This window comes from Lontra canadensis, unplaced genomic scaffold (assembly GCF_010015895.1).
Source record: "Lontra canadensis isolate GAN:19392208 unplaced genomic scaffold, GSC_riverotter_1.0 scaffold88, whole genome shotgun sequence".
Taxonomy (NCBI): Eukaryota; Metazoa; Chordata; class Mammalia; order Carnivora; family Mustelidae; genus Lontra; species Lontra canadensis.
Genome location: NW_022631082.1, coordinates 2,279,776 through 2,296,483, shown reverse-complemented (window position 1 = coordinate 2,296,483; position 16,708 = coordinate 2,279,776). Strand labels below are relative to the sequence as shown.

The 16,708-nt window shown below is 44.8% G+C and overlaps 1 protein-coding gene across 3 annotated transcripts in view; it reads right to left on the bottom strand.

Moving 5' to 3' along the window:
• ACSBG2 (acyl-CoA synthetase bubblegum family member 2) overlaps positions 1-13,211 on the bottom strand; it is a 32,754-nt gene extending 19,543 nt beyond the window's left edge. For 2 of the 3 annotated variants that reach the window (XM_032883732.1, XM_032883733.1), the window contains exons 1-3: positions 13,075-13,211; positions 4,205-4,305; positions 379-608 (exon numbers count right to left, since the gene is read on the bottom strand). In XM_032883732.1, the coding sequence (XP_032739623.1) occupies positions 379-608; positions 4,205-4,305; positions 13,075-13,097 (354 nt within the window). In that variant the 5' untranslated portion in view covers positions 13,098-13,211. Of the gene's footprint in view, positions 1-378; positions 609-4,204; positions 4,306-13,065 lie in introns of all 3 variants that reach the window. The other variant, XM_032883734.1, reaches the window with a different exon arrangement.
• Between the last annotated feature and the right edge of the window lie 3,497 nt (positions 13,212-16,708).

The following is a 16,708-nucleotide window of genomic DNA, read 5'->3' as shown; positions in this document are numbered from 1 at the left end:
GTCTGCTTGTCCCTCTGCCCCTCTGCCTGCTTGTGTTCTCTCTCTCTCTATCTCTCAAGTAAATAGGTAAAATCTTTTTTTTTTAAAGCAAAAAAATAGCAAAGATGGAGAATGATGGGTAGAGTAGGCTACCATTTATGTAAAAATTTGCTTGTAGAGAAATTTTATAATATATATACACATAGTTTATTCCCCAAAAGGATTTACAAAAAACTGGCAATGGTGGCTGCCTCCATAAGAGAGGGGTCAAGAATTAAAGGGAAAATTCTCACCAATGAACCTTCATATCTTGTGGTGCCTCGTGCATTTTATACCATATGTTTGTGCATATAGAATGAATGATCGACTAAGTGTTGAATGAATCAATAACTCATTTACCTTGATCAAGGCTCTTGCAGCCTTCCGACAAGCCGCATAGTACTGGTTGAAATTCAGAACTTCCCACTGCTCACCGTTCTTTGTTGCAAGGGCTGGATATGCCCCAAATCGTTTGACTGACTCCCGAAAAAAATCAGGGATGGTTACTGGGGTCTCATGGCCTGGCCCATGTTTGGATAGCCTCAGAAGGACTTCTCCATCTCGATGAATGGTCCACAGCCCAGGAGTAACTGCAAACAGCCACCAGGGTTGGTGGCAAATGTTTTTATTAATTTAATAACTTTGGGGGAGGAGTGTCCTTTTTGGGCTTGAAGGGCTGAGTGTTGAATTAATCCCACTCCCGGGGTGAAGTCACATGACCAACGCCAGCCAACCCATTCACGCTTCCTCTTTCTTACTTTTCCTTGCCCCCCCCCAACAAATTACTGTGAAAAATTTCACACCTACAAGAAACCTGAAAGGTCTGTAGAGCCAACATCCTCTTACCACGTGGTTTCCACAACTGCTGGCATTTGCTCCATTTGCTTTATCCTATCTCGGTCCCACCATCTCTCTACATCCATCCATCACTCTGTCCATTTCAGCGCTGCGGCTACCCATCCATTTCCCCCTTAAGCACTTTAGCATGTGAATCATTAGCTTGAGTTCCATATTATTTATAGGGTTGGTTTTTTTTTTTAAGGTAAAATGGACGCGCGGCAGACTACGTGCTTTGGTCAGTGGAATGTGAGAAGTGACCGTTGTGTGTCTCTCCCAGGCGGAAGGTTTAAGGGCCGGTGTGTGACCCACCATACCCCGTTCTCCTCACAAAAATGGTGCGAGCACATGTCAGGGAGGAACCCTAGTGCCAGATACACATAATGCAGGCGAGAAACAAGCCTGTGTTGTGTTGAGCTGTTGAGGTTTGGGGTCGGGTTTTAAAGCAACATCACCCAGACCACCCGATTCCACCAACTTATATGGACCAGGCAAAGGGGCTGGCTCGAAGCCAGTTTGTTTTCCTTCCTCACTCACCTCCTTTCAGGAGTGAAATGGTTGACCCCGAGAGAAAGAGGAGAACAGGGTTTCCTATGGAGAGAGTTGGTGTGCAGTGTGTTGCTCATCGCCCCCCAACCATGGGCCAAGTGAGAGAAGATTCTGGAAACCCTCTTGGAGAAATGGGTGTGTGACTCTTGACTTTGAAACTTATCCACTGGAGGGCTGGTTGTTGGAAATGGCCGAGCAGACAGCGGGGTTGGGAGAACACCACACGTCTACCTGCTAGGGGACACTGATTTTTCCCCTTGACTACATGGACCTCATGGAGAGGCTTTGGCTGGAAGCCAGTAGAAAGAATTCCACTTCACCTGGAGATCTGTGTTCAGACACAGACCGTGAGGAAAGTCACCAGTGGGCACTGAGCAAAGAACATGAACTATGTATTAGTCGGCTAGGGCCGCCGTGACAAAGTTCCCCAGACTGAGTGGCTGACACAACAGAAATCTGTCCTCTCAGTTCTGGAGATGATAAGTATGAGATCAAGGTGTGTGCACAGTTAGCTCCTTTGGAGGCCCTGGTGGAGAACGTGTTCCATGTCTCTCTCCTCATTCCTGGCGATTTGTTGGCCATCTTTGGAGTTCCTTGGCTTCCAGAAGCTTCATCCCAGTCTCTGCCCTCAGCTTCATGCGGCGTTCCCCCTGTGTGCCTGTCTGTGTCCAACTTGCCCCTTTTCACACGGACACGGTCATTGGGTTAGGACCCACGCGAACGACCTCGTCTTATCTAATGACACGTGTAGTGACCCCTCTTTCCAAATAAGTCACATCCCGAGGTGCTGAGTGTTGGGGTGCATCTTTGTTCATGTGACTATTCTAGCACGATGCAAGACACTTACAAATAACATTTATTTCCCATAGTTGCGGGGGCCAGGAAGTCAGAGACCAAGGCTCTGGCAGATTCAGTGTCTGGTGAGAACCTGCTTTCTGGCTGATAGCGGCTTCTCACTGTGTCCTCCCTTGGCAGAAGGGATGAGGGAGCTCCCTGGGGCCTTCTTTATCAGGACACTGATCCAGTTCACGTGGACTTCGGGGCCTGATCCCTTCTGATCGGCCCCATCTTCTAATGTAATCAACTTGGGGTTAAGTTGCAATCTGGGAGTTTTGGAGGGACACAAGTATTTAGACTATGGCAGGGGGATATAATTCAACCCATGGCAGCCAACATCAAGGCAAGGCTAGTTCAGAAGTGCCCCCGCCCCCGCCCCCGCCCCCACCCCCAAGGAGAGTTAATAGCAGGAGGCATGACAGCTTACAGTGGGCAACGCTGCGGGGGGAGCATCCTGGAGGGGATGAAAAAACAGCTCATCCGGCCTCCCCGCCCCCACTGCTCCAGGCATCCAGCCTGAGGCCTGGGGGAAGGGAGAAGCTTTAAATGGGACAGAAATGTGGAGGGGTGTCACCTGGACCCTGGTTAGGGATATTTTATTGGCTGTATTGGGATGAATGATGCTCCCCCAGAATTCATGTACAGAATCTCAGAATGTGACCTTATTTGGAAATAGGGCCTTGGCAGCTAGAATCAGTTGAGGACCCCGAGATGAGATTCAGGATGTAGGGTTGGCTCTAAATCCAATGACTGGTGTCCTTAGAGAAAGAGGAGAGGACACAGAGAGACCCAGAGAGGAACGTCATGTAATGATAGAGGCAGAGATAGCCGTGATGACTTCGTAAACCAAGGATCACCAAGGATTGCTGGGGGCCACCAGGAGCCTGGAGACCAGGGAACGGACTGTCCATTACAGCCTCCAGGAAAAGCCAACCCAGCCGATTGCTTGATCTCAGACTTGCAGCCTCTAGAGCCCTCACAGAAGGCAGTTTCTCTTGTTTCCACCACCCAGCCTGGGCCCTGGGAATCTGACAGTGACCGGAATGACATTCTGAAGATCGCTGTCACTTGAGAATGGTTATAAAAGCTATCGTTCCTGCCAACATTTTAGGCACTCGGAAGAGGGCAGCTGTGGAAGATAATGAGTTCAGTCTGTCTCATAATGTTCCCTGAGCTTTGTTCCGCCGGCAAAGTGGTTACAGCATACAGAGGAAAATCATTATCGCATACCTGCACTATGAAGTTATCATAAAACATATAAAATACAAATGGTAATACAGAGTAGCATTTAATTACAATATACCTGTACTCTATGATACGTATTGTCTGTATTATATAAATAATATTACATCTGCATTATATGTATGTGAGTACATCTGCGTTATAGTATTACATCTGGCCCGTATTACATCTGGACTCTGTCCCTCTCTCTTTCTCTTTCTATATATAGAATTGCATCTGTACTTTATATATATATATACACACACACACACAATGATACCCACTATATGTCCTGTCATATTCATATCTATACTATATATATTATTACATTGTAAACACACACATACACACACACACACGTATAATCATATCTGCACTATGTATAATGGTTGCTGGGTGCTTTACCCACACGGCTGTCCTAATAGGGAGGTGTTGTGATCAGCGTCCTGTGGTACAAACAATACAAATGAGGTTTCCAAAGAGCGGGCCCTCACCCCCTGTCACAGGCCTGGTGGAGCTCTGCTCAGACAGCAGCTGGCCTGGACAGCCTGTGCTCCCTATCAGATGTAGTTAGGAGTCGCCCGTCCCTCCACCCCCGTTGCAGGCACATCAGCCAAAGCCAGGGACCCGGGCAAGGAACAAGTGTGCCCTGACTCTCTAAGGTGGGGTTGCTCCTTTATGAAAAGGCTTGGCTGAGTCTGTGTCCCGTTCCCTTTCCTATATGCACTCGAGCACAACTTACCTTTGTTTTTACTCATGTCTCCTTCAGGGTCCTTAATCTCCACTTCCCGAGTCTTGGGGTTTTTGGCCTTTCCAGGTCCGGAGACACCATGCTTCACAGCACTGCAAGACACAAGGCAGGGAACTTAGCAGGGCCGGCAAAGGGGCTGCAGGTCTGAGGCCAGCTTCCATCCATGCCTAGAATCCTGGGATCGATTAGTCATGCTAGTCCCAGGCCTAGGAGGGGAGGAGAGGGGTCCGTGTGACAGATCGTAGAGCAGTTGTAAGTCCAGAGGGCATTCAGTCCGTGAGTTTCCAGAAGTCTCTTAAATGGCTGGGGCATAACAACCAAGTCCTTATGTGGTCCTGTGGGTGAGGAAACATTCTGAACTCTAGCAAGGGAAAGAAACCCATGGGAGAGTTTGGTTCTGCTTGGTTGCCTTAAGGATAGTATGACATGAAAACCCAAAGGACATAAAGGAAAAACAGAAAATCTTGCTACGTTAGGAAGTTTTTAATTTCCAGGGCACCTGGGTGGCTCAGTGTGTTAAAGCCTCTGCCTTTGGCTCAGGTCATGATCCCAGGGTCCTGGAATCGAGCCCCGCATCGGGCTCTCTGCTCAGCGGGGAGCCTGCTTCCTCCTCTCTCTCTGCCTGTTTCTCTGCCTACTTGTGATCTCTGTCTGTCAAATAAATAAATAAAATCTTAAAAAAAAGAGATTTTTAATTTCCACATGGCAAAAGAATACCATAAAAACTCAAAAGATTCACAACAAATTGAGAAAAAATACAGGAAACATGTCTAATAGAGAAAGGCCTGATTTCCTTTACCTGGCAAGAACTCCGGTGGATCCGTAAGAAAAACTCCCGGTACCCAAAAGGGCATAAATAGATAGTTCCCTGAAAACAGATTTAAAATGACTTTCTCAGTCATGAGAGAGTGCAGTAGAAAATATTGTGATGTATTTCACCTGTCAGATTGAGTAGGCTCAAAAAGGCTGAAAAACACTTGATATTAGTGAGAATGTGGGGAGACAGACACTCTCGTACATTGTGAGACTGAGGCGGCCCCCTTGGAAGACAGTGTCCAGAGGTCAGACTTCAGATCACATGGTCGCTAACCCATCCTTGGAGGACAGTGACGATTGTGGCTGCCGGGGTCCTTGCATGCTCATGAACTGGACTCCGTTGTTTGAAACCTTTCGTGTCCAATGGGGTCAACCACCACTCCTTAACCTTGTCTGATTTTCAGTGTGTTAATCCTTAAACCTATTAAGCAACATTCTTTTAAACATTTACTTGACAAAAATTAATAGTTGTTTTCCTAGACAAAATTATGTTCCCCAAAATTCATATGTTGAAGCCCTACCCCCCCCCCAGTGTGACTGTATTTGGAGATGGAACCTTTAGGGAAGTAATTCACGTTACCGGAAGTCCTAATAATGGGGTCCTGACCAAACCGGATTAGTATCTTTATAAGAGGAAAGGACACCAGCCCTTGCTCTTGCTGCATCTTGTGAAGACACAGCTGTCTGCAAACTATGAAGAGGGCTGTCCCCAGAAACCAGCCCCGCTGACACCTTCATCTTGGACATCCAGCCTCCAGAACCGAGAGAAAATAAGTTTCTGCTGAGTCACCCATTCTGCAATACTTTGTTACGTGGGGTGATCCACTTGCATAAATGTTGAGAAGATACTAAATCTTAAATGCCATTTAATGGACTTAGGAATTTAACAAATCAAAATTTCCGAAACATCTGAACATTGGCCACATGTTTCATTAATCAGATTCCCCTAAGCATGTGATTAAAATCACAAATCCTATGTTATTTCGTTCCAATCCAAGATGTCTGCAGATATCATCAGCGGTGTCCTCCACCACTGGCTGACATCATTTGAGAACAGTGTGTCGGTGGTTTCCGTGAAGGAAAATTGTCTTATCTTCCTCGTGACAAACATTATACTTGAAACCAGAGTCAAGCAGTCCTAAACTCTAGATTTGCAGTTCATGTTCTACAAGAACCTGACGATACACCGTCTGGCAAATACAGCCCCATAACCTGTGCACGGTTCTACAATAGCAGACTCTAGCTGTGTATTTCAGTGAAAATGAGTAGCTAGAAAAGCACATTATAATATGAACTGAAATGAGTCTCTGTGGCATTTATACACACAGAGTAGATCAATCAATGGAGGAAAGCAAATAGCGAAACACAGCCGATCTGAATGAAGCTAGGAACACGCATGCAATGACCTTCATAAAGTGTGCTACAAAAGAAGAAACCAGGAAGTCCAAGGTCCTCCTGGAGAAGCTGGCCCTGGCTTAGAAACTTGGTGTCCCTCACCCTGATCTATCCTTTTATCTCCATTTGTCCCTCCCTCCCTTCCTTCATTCCATCAACCTCCCTGCCAGCCATCCATGCATCATTCCATCCTTCCCCATCACCCATCCTTCCATCCACTTGTCCATCTGTCTACCCATCACCAAACCAACTTCCCTCCTCCCTCCCTTTGTCTCTCCCTCCTCTCTCCTCTCTCCCTCATCTGTTTCCCTCCTTCCCTCCTTGCTTCCTTCTGTCTCCTTCTTCTCTCTTCCCTCCCTCTCCCCCACCCTGCTTTCCCTCCCCTTCTCCCTCTCTCTTTCTGCTCCCTCTTTCCCCCACATCTAGCCCAGTCTTCAAAATAGGTCCCCAAACTACTGCTCCCCCAGACAGGCACAGCTCTCTGGAACCTGGGCTCCCTCCCATGAGCCAGAGGGACCCTGCTCAATGGTGGATTCCATCAACCACATTCAATGTGTGGATTCCAGCCGCATCCCAACCCAAACAAGGCATCTGTGGTCAGTGGGGACTTGAACACTGAATGGATGTCAAATGACACAAAGAAAGGATCGTCACGTTTTGAAGTGTGATGATGGTTTGAGAGTCAGTTAAAGAATCCCTGTTGCTGAAGGATTCCATGTGAAATAACACACTATCTGGAGTTTGCTTTAAAATGGTCCAGCGGGAGCCTGGCCGCATGGAGAGAGACAAGGCCAGCTCCACATTGACAATTATTGGAGCAAAGCAATGGATAGCTGTTGCTGTCGTTGGGAAGCGTGGGTCATAATGCTATTTGTGTGTGTGTGTGTGTGTGTGTGTGTGTGTGTGTGTGTGAGAAATGTTCCATCATAAAAACTATTAAAAAATAAGAATAAAATAAAATGTTGGTCTGACCATGTCCATCCTCTGCCTGCGACTCTCCAGGGCTCCCACCTCCCTCAGGGTGTAAGCCCACACCTTCTTTGTGCCCTGCGCAGCCCCCAGCCCCTCCCTTCCTTCCCCTCCCATCTCCATGGTACATCCATACGCGGAACGCCACAGCACAGGGGATGGAACTGTGGATGCAACCGTTTGAGCAAATCTCGAAGACCTGAGGGAAAGAAGCCAGACTCAGAAGGCCACAAGCCTTATGACTCCATTTATGTGACTTTCTGGAAAAGGCAAAACAGTAGTGACAGAGAACAGGTTGGAGGTTACCAGGAGTTGGGGTGTGAAGTGGGGTTGACTGTGAAGGGGGAACAGGAGGGAATTTGGGGGTGGGCTGGCAACAGTGACTGTGCTGCTGGTTATACGACTCCAAGCATTTGCCAAAACTCCAAAACTCTACACCAAAAACATGAATTCTACAATGTGTGAATCAGGTGTGCTGTGGACCCTTCAAAAATGTTCCATAGCTAAGTTCATTGGATTTAACGGTGTCACTAAAGGTAAAACTTAAGGAGCAAATAGCTTGTTAGCAATCACTTCCCATCTCCTGTTGAAACTTAGTTCCTGTCCATAATATGCCAATTATGTATTGTTTAAAAGCCTAATTGTGGGGTGTCTATGTGACTCAGTTGGTTAGGAGTCTGCCTTCAGCTCGGGTCATGATCCCAGGGTCCTGAGATCAAGCCCTGCACCAGGCTCCCTGCTCAGTAGGGAGTCTGCTTCTCTCTCTGCCCTTTCCCAACCCCCACTCATGCTCTCTCTCTCTCTCTCTCTCTCTCTCAAATAAATAAAATCTTAAAAGAAATAAAAGCCTAATCACTCTCCCCAGTATTGTTGCATGGTGATAACATTCTTTCAAGCTATATTTTTATTCTATCAGTCTAAAGAGAAAAATTTCATCCAGCCAGTTTTATTTTTAAAAAAATACGTTATATATCTTAAAAGGCTTACTTCGGCAAAGTAAAAAAAGAAAAGGTGTCCTATACAACAAAATTATGTATCTCCCTTAAAAGTAAAACTTGAGATAAAACATAAAACGAGTAAGAATGTAGTAAAAGATCTACCTCATGCAGGGCACCATGACAAACATTTGGGTCTGCTGGAGAGGACCTCGAGGACAGATCTGCCCAGAGTTCCAACTGGGAGTAGAATCCATATGAAGACAAGCCAAAGTAGACTGGAGACACCAAAGAATTACCCACCAAGGGGTGGGGGTGGGGAACGACGGGTCAATGTGTACAGAGTTTCCTTTTGGAGCAATGAACCATTTTTGCAACTGAAGAAAAATGATGATTGCACAAGACTGTGAGCGTATTAAATGCCGCTGAGCCATCCACTGTAAAAAGGTTAATTTATGCTACGTGAGTGTCATCTCGATGAAAATTCGTACACACCCCAGAGAGGTTGGTTCACGGTTACTGAATCTGAATGTTCTTCAAGACAGGATATTAAATCAGAAAAGCAAGATTCAGGACAACATACAAAGAGGTGGTCGTTTGTGCAGGTGAATGGATTTGTGTATGTGTTTGTGACTCAGGAAAATATGGTTTTGCCTCTGGTCTAAGGAGTTGTTGGCTCTGTGGTGGTCATAAAGCAAAATGTAAGCGATCTGACCCTACTGCTGAAGCCGTGAGAAGGGGAAGATGATAGGTCTCAAATCATTAAGTGCCCACGGCCATCGGGGGGCCTGCCCTGGTTTCTCTCAAGCTGAACCATCATCAAGAACGTTTCTTACAAATTCAGTGAGGGAGAAAGACAGAGGTGGATCCTGGGACCCTCTTCTCCTTGTGTCTTCTGAGCACCTACTGTGTGCCAGGCAGAGTTCTAGGCACTGGGCAAAAGATGGACAAAATCCCTCCTTGAGCTGACATTCTAGTTGGAAAAAATAGCCAGGAGAGGAACAAAGATCAGTTCAGATAGTAACAGGATGAGCCTCAAAAAACATCATACTGAGCAAGAGAAGCCAGATGTCAAAGGACACAGCCTGTGATGCTGTGTCCTTTTGTAGGAAATGTCCCAAGCAGGCCAATCCATAGAGACAGAAAGCAGATGAGGGGGTGCCTGGAGCTGGGGACAGAACTATGGGGAGTGACTGCTAATGGGCATGCGCTTTCCTTTGGGGGTGAGAAAATGTTTTGGAACAAGGTACATCAGTGTGAATGTCCTGTATGCCACTGACTTGTGCACCTTAAAGTGGTGAATCTTGTGATATGTGGGTATCCCTTTGATTAAAAAAAAAATTAAGGTTGGTGATGATCACAATGAGAACAACTGAACAGGGTGTTGTAGTAGAGAATGCTGGGGTGGTCAGGAAGGCCTCTCTGAGGAGGTGTCATCTGAGTTGAGTGAGACCTGAAGGATGTGGAGTTCTACTGGGGTGTGTGTTCCAGACAGAGCAGACTGTGGGTGCAGAGGCTTGGCTGTTCTAGGTGCAGACATATACAATTAGCCTCTGAGAACAAGGGGCGTATAGAAATAAATGCAAAGACAGCCTTACCTCCTGCCATACCCCTCACCTCCTTAGCTCCATCTGCTTGGACCTTCTCTCTATCCCCACACACTCTAGTCTCCCTCTCACCTCAGGGCCTTTGCACATGCTGTCCCTTATGCTCAAAACACTGTTCTCCCTAATCTTCATCCATTCCTTCCTTCCCAGACTCAGCCTCTGCCTATGAATCTGTTCTTCACAGGAATATCCCTTGTTATCCCAGGCTGAGCTAGAGCCTACTCCCTCTTATTCCATCCTCTCTTTCCCTTTATTGCATGATCTAGCTTTATAACTAGGTGTGTGTGTGTGTGTGTGTGTGTGTGTGTGTCTATCTTGTTGATCACTATATCCCTAACACATAGCACAGTGCCTAGCACATGAAAGGGGTTCAATCATTATTAGATGAATGAGTATATATCCAAATATATTGATTCTGTAGACCTGTGGTACTCAACGAGGGGCCATTCTGACCCCCAGAGGACACTTGGCAATGTCTGGAGACATTTTGATTGGGGAGTACTACTGGCATCTAGCGGGTAGAGACCAGAGATGCTGTTCAATGCCCTGCAATGGCCAGGATAGCTCCTCACAACTAAGGATCATCTGATCTCAAATGTCAGTAGTGCCAACACTGAGAAACTCTGGACTCGACAAGGCAGTTACAAGGTGCAGGTGGCAAGCACTTAGAGTATTTTCTACAGAGAAAGATAATATGGGAGCTCTACCCGGAGACAATGCCTGTGATCTTGGACTGAGAGGATCCGGGTAAAACCAGAAGTCCTGTTAAGACCAAGACTATTGAGACGCCTGGATGGCTCAGTTGGTTAAGGGTCTGCCTTCGGCTCAAGTCATGATCTCAGGGTCCTTGGATCAAGTCCTGCATGGGGCTCCCCGCTCACTGGGGTGTCTGCTTCTCCCTCTCCCTCTGCCCACTGCTCCCCCTACTGCGTACTCTCTTCTTTTCTGTCAAATAAATAAATAAAATCTTAAAAAAAAAAAAAAAACCAAGACTGTTCATTACAGAACAGCAACGACAAGCAAAGCAAATAACAAATGGGTCTTTCCTGTGTGCTGAGCACTATTCTGAAAGTTTTCTGTGCATTAAGTCATTTAATCTTCACAATAATCCTAGGAGGTAGGTACTGTTATTTACTATTATTCCGCATTTTACAAATGAAACTAGGACACAACAAGGTTAGTTTGCCTATGGTCACAGCATAATTTTTTCTTCTCAGTCTTGGGAGCATTCATTCATTCATAAGCAGCTGTAAGTGGAGATGGTATGACTCTTCAACCAAATGAAGGTCCAATCCAGCCATGCATTTAAAAAATCTTTACCAGAAGCAGAATGTCTATGTATTGAGATATCAGAAAACAGTAAGTCAAGACAAGTCACTGACTGGGATAAGAGATTTGCTCTGTTCATATGCCAAGAAAGAACTGATATCCATAATATGAAAAGAGCTGCTCTGGATTAAAAAGGCATAGATAACTAATCCAACAGGAGATGGACAAAAACATGAACAAGCAGTTCACAGGAAACAGAATGGGTTACAAACAGGACAAGATGCTCGTGTTCTTGATAATGAGAAAAATGAACATTAAATGAGATATTTCCTTTCCCGTAGATACAAAAATGTATCCAAGTGCTGGAAGGGAAAGGGAATGGGGGCTCTCCTCCACTACGGATGTGAGATAAAGACAGCACACCCAATTGACAAAGCTAACCATTAACAGTGAACATGTACATATACTTGAGTTGGCATTTTCACTCCCAGGCACATATATCCAAGAGAAACTCTTGCATATCTGCCCCAGGAGACATGAACAACAATGTTTGCAGCAGCAGTGTCTATAAGAACCCCACACTGGAAAACCCCTAATGTCCATCAACAGAAGAGTAGACATATCCATTATGTTGTACTACACTGTGAAGAAAAATCCAAGAACATACACAAAAAATTGGATGCATTTCCCAGTCCTGGTGCTGATAAAGAAGTAGGTTGTAGTATGATTTTTATATATAGTTTACAAACAGGCAACATTAATTAGTACTTGTTTGGGTGCTAAAACTACAAGAAAGTTTCTGCAGACAGTTCAGGGTAGTGGTTACACTATCAGGAGAGGGAGGAACATGAGAAAAAGGTAGGACACACAGAAGATGTACAAGTTACTAGTATCATTTTATTCCATAAAGTGAAATAGGTATAGACATTTATTGCTATTCATTAAATTTTCAGATTTTTTGTATTATTTTATATGCAAGATGTTTCACAATTTATTTTAAAGATTTGTTTATGTTAGAGAACATGGAGAGGGTGGCAGAGGAAGAGGGAGAGACAGAATCTCAAGCAGACTGTCCATTGAGCATGGGGACACAGAGCTCAATCCCACGATCCCAAGATCATGACCTGAGCCAAAAATCAAAAGCCTGACACCTAACCAACTGAGTCACCCAGGCTCCCCATTTCACCATTTTAAAAGGCCACATAGGGTTTATTGTAACTGCAAAAATTATTCAACACTAAACATCTTATCAATATGAGTTACTGCATTTAAGAGAGAAAGGGTGAAAAAACATATGATCTCTTCAAGATAGAATTTGATGAAATATCTGTTGTTTATGAAAATTCTTAGCAAATAAGAAATGGAAGACTTTCTTTAACTTGGTAAAGTATATCTGGCAGAACTTTTCAATAAATACTATACTTAATAACAGCAACAAAAGCTCTGGAAGAATTTCTAAGAAATCAAGAATAAGACAAAGATGTCAGCTGTGACTGCTACTATTCAGCACTGATGAAGTTTCCTAGCCAATGCAATAACATAAGAAAAATAAATGAAGGAAATATGGATTGTAAACAAACAACACTGTCATTTTGCAGAGAATATGATTGACTCCTTAGATTATCCAATAAAAATTTCTCTAAGGTGGTTAGGCAAAAGATCAATATTGAAAAAGCAATCAATAGCTCTTTTGTACACCAACAGCGATCAGTGAGAAAGTGCAACAAAAAAAAGATACTGAGGGTCTGGCTCAAGGCCAAAATATGTGCCTGCGGTAAGGCTAGGTCCTACTGAAATATACCACTGAATGACAGCCAGACACTGAATCCCAAAGGACCCCCCACATGCCCCTCCCCCGTACCAATGTCACTTGTCATGAGTCCTGGCCATCATGGCACGGCATTGGTTGCTGAGACATTTGGGTACTCAGAGCGTTTTCTTCTTCCACAAAGATCATAAACAGGTTGCCTATCCTGGAAATCTGGACATGTGCTGCGCCTTCCCAAACCTCGTCACTATCTGGGTCCAGCCAGGATGGTAGTGGTGACAAGAAGCAGAAAGGTGGGCAGTATTCCTTCCCAACAGCCCTTCTACCCCACTCAACCTTCCAGAACCTTCCATCCCAGACACCTCTTGTGACATCACTCGCTGTCTCTGCCTCCCCACCCCACCCCCACCCCTGAAGGAAACTGCTTCTGGGGCAGGAAGATTGCTGTTCTCTTTTCACTCATCCATTTGTTCATGCGTACATATGTGCACACATTGCATTCCTGCAATGGAATTTGTGAAAGTTACATGGAGCTACCACACTTACGTTGTGCTAGATGCTGGGGACACAAAGAGGAGCAAAACCAGATGAGGTCTGTTCAGGAACCCAGCAGGAAACCTAGAATCATACAAATGAATGCAAACTTAGAGTTGTGCAGAGAGACCCAAGTCAAGTGGGTTTGATGAAGGACCTGACACGGGGAGGTCAGGGGAACTTCCCTAAGCAGAGACAGCAAGGATCTCACCACTTTCAATTACGCTACCCTGCATTATGTATCTTCAGACTGCATCTCCTTCTCTATGTCTGTTTTGCTCATTGCTGCATCCCTGGCAGGGCAGAGAGTAGGTGCTCAATACATAAAGATTTATCAACCAAATATTCTGCCCTGCTAAGAGAAAAGAACAAGGAGTGTTCCTTTATCTCTGGAGACTTCTGGGTGGTTCAGGTCCATGGCTGACCAGTGTTCACCCCAAAGAGTACTGAGGTGGTTGTGGCTGGGAGAGCCAGTGTCCACCAATAACCATTTGGCTCCTTCTCTAGATCTAATGACTGTTTCCCAGGCCCCTTATTCCTACATGTGGTCATCTGGCTGAATCCTGACTCATGAGATGGGGAAAGAAGTGATGGAGGCCACTTTGGGGTCATGCCTTTAATGGATGGGAGATGGCGTTCACTGATAGGCAAATTCACAGAGACAGAAAGTAGAATAGGGGTTGCAAGGTGTTGGGGAAGGGGGGTTGGGGAATGACTGCTAGCAGGTAGAGTCTATCTTTGGGGGTGATGGAAATATCTCGGAACTCGATAGATGCGATGGGTGCACAACATCCTGAATGTACTAAATGTCACTGAGTTGTCTGCTTTAAACTGATTCATGGTTAATCTAATGTGAATTCATGTGAATTTTTCCTCAAAATTTTTAAAATAATTAGAGTATTCTGACCCTGTGACATGATTTAATACTCAGAATGCACTGCATTAGAGCAACTAAAGATCAGGGAGGCCAAGCCACTTGGCTGAGGTCACACAGAAGCCAGTGGCAAAGGGACAGAAGTCTTACTTGGTTCTGTAACTGTGCTGTGTCGCAGCTCTTCACAGAACCTGGCTGTGTGACCATTCCAACCAAAACAACATAAGGGCAAGTCAGCTTCTGGAAACATCTGCTTTGAAGGGCAAGCAGGAAAGGAAAGATCGCCGAGGTTTCCCCTTACCCCGTCTTCCTGCCTGGAATGGGGATGTCCTATGTGGAGCCATGGCAGCTGTTTTGCAATCATGAAACAACAGTAAAGGACTCAAGAAGCCAGCAGCTTAGGACATTAAGATCCTGGGCCCTTGATGGCAGCAGTGAGTAGCTGAATCAAAGCCAGCCTCCGTTCACATAGATTTCCCATCTGCTAAGAAAATATAAACGCTTATTTTTTTAAAAAAAATATTTATTTTGGAGAGAGAGTGAGCATGTGCGTGAGTGTTGGGGGAGGGGCAGAGGGAAAGGGAGAGAGAATTCTCAAGCAGACTTCCTCCTGCATGTGGAGTTCAACACACAGCCCAGTCCCAAAACTGTGAGATCATGACCCCAGCCGAAATCAAGAGTCTAGGCACTTAACCGACTGAGCCACCCAGGCACCCCCAGGCCCCAGTTTTTAAAAAATATTTTATTTTTAAGTAATCCCTATGCCTGATGTGGGGCTTGAACTCCTAACCCTGAGATCAAGTGGCATGCTCTGCCATCTGAGCCAGCCAGGTGCCCCAAGCCCCTATTTCAAAACCCTGCTTTGGTTAGATTTTCTTTTAGATGCAGTCAAATGTTAACTGCTATAACCTTCAAGTGATATTTCCGGCTGACCAGGAGTTAACAGTTTTTTAAGGACATAAGTTATCTAGCTAAGTAATCAGCCCCACATTTCTCAAGACAAAAGTCTTAAACTCACTCATTTGCTCCCATATTTTTGGCAGCAGTGTGTCAGTATAGCTCTGTTGAAGAACACCTTTGCTGTATTTGTCAAAAATTTAAAACCTATACCCTTTTCCTCCTGTCCCTGTATTGTGTTAATTCAATATTCTATGGGGCTGACCCATTACTTGTTTATGTTTAAATTAATTTCTAAAAATATTATGAAAGTAATGCACATATATAATTTTTAAATCTCAAAATCCGACTAAAAAGTGGGCAGAGGATATGAAGAGACATTTTCCTAAGGGAGACATGCAAATGGCCAGCAGGTACATGAAAGGTGCTCGACATCACTCATCATCAGGGAAATGCAAATGAAACTTACGATGACCTATCACCTCACATCTGTTAGAATGGTCGTTGTCAAAAATATGAGATAACAAGCACTGGCGAGGACGTGGAGAAAAGGGAACCCTTGCGTACTGTTGGTAAGAATGCAAATTGATTGGTGCAGCAACTGTGGGAAAGAGTATGGAGGATCCTCAAATTAAACCATTAAACCATCTAATCTAGTGGTTTTTACTTTGGGGTATATACCCAAAGGAAGTGAGAATAGGACCTCAAATCATGTTCATCACAGTGTTTTGTTTTGTTTTGTTTTTTAACAATAGTCGAGATACGGAAATGACCTACAGTTGGTCTGTAATTGGATGGATAAAGAAAATGTGAGATGCACGTACACACATACACACGGACATGGGAATCCTGAATCGCCATAAAAAAGAAGGAAATCCTGCCATCAGCAGCAACATAGATGGACTTTGAGGGCATTATGCTGAGTGAAATAAATTAGAGACTAATACCGTATGGTCTCACTTATATGTGGAACCTAAAAACAAGACGAAAGGAAAAAAACCAAACTCACAGATACAGAGAAGACTGCCAGTGGCCAGAGAGGGGGCGGTGGGCATGGGAAAAATAAGTGAAGGGGGCCGAGGGCTACAAACTTTCCGTTATAAAATAAGTTAGTCCTGGGGATACAATGTGTACAGCATCTGTACAGCATTGTGGCTACAGTTAAGGATACCGTATTGTGTATTTGAAAGTTGCTAAGAGAGTCGATCTTAAAAGTTCTCATCACAAGAAGAACATTTTAAGTACATATGCTGACAATAACAAGATTTATTGCTATCATTTTGCAGTATAGCCAGATAGAATTATGGGGTGACCTCAAACTCCTATGTCGGTTATAGGTCAATAAAAAATAGTAATAAAATAAAATAAAATAAAATAACAAGGCCCCCCAAAGCCCCCACAGGTAGTGGTCCACGGAATGGTGGTTTGGCA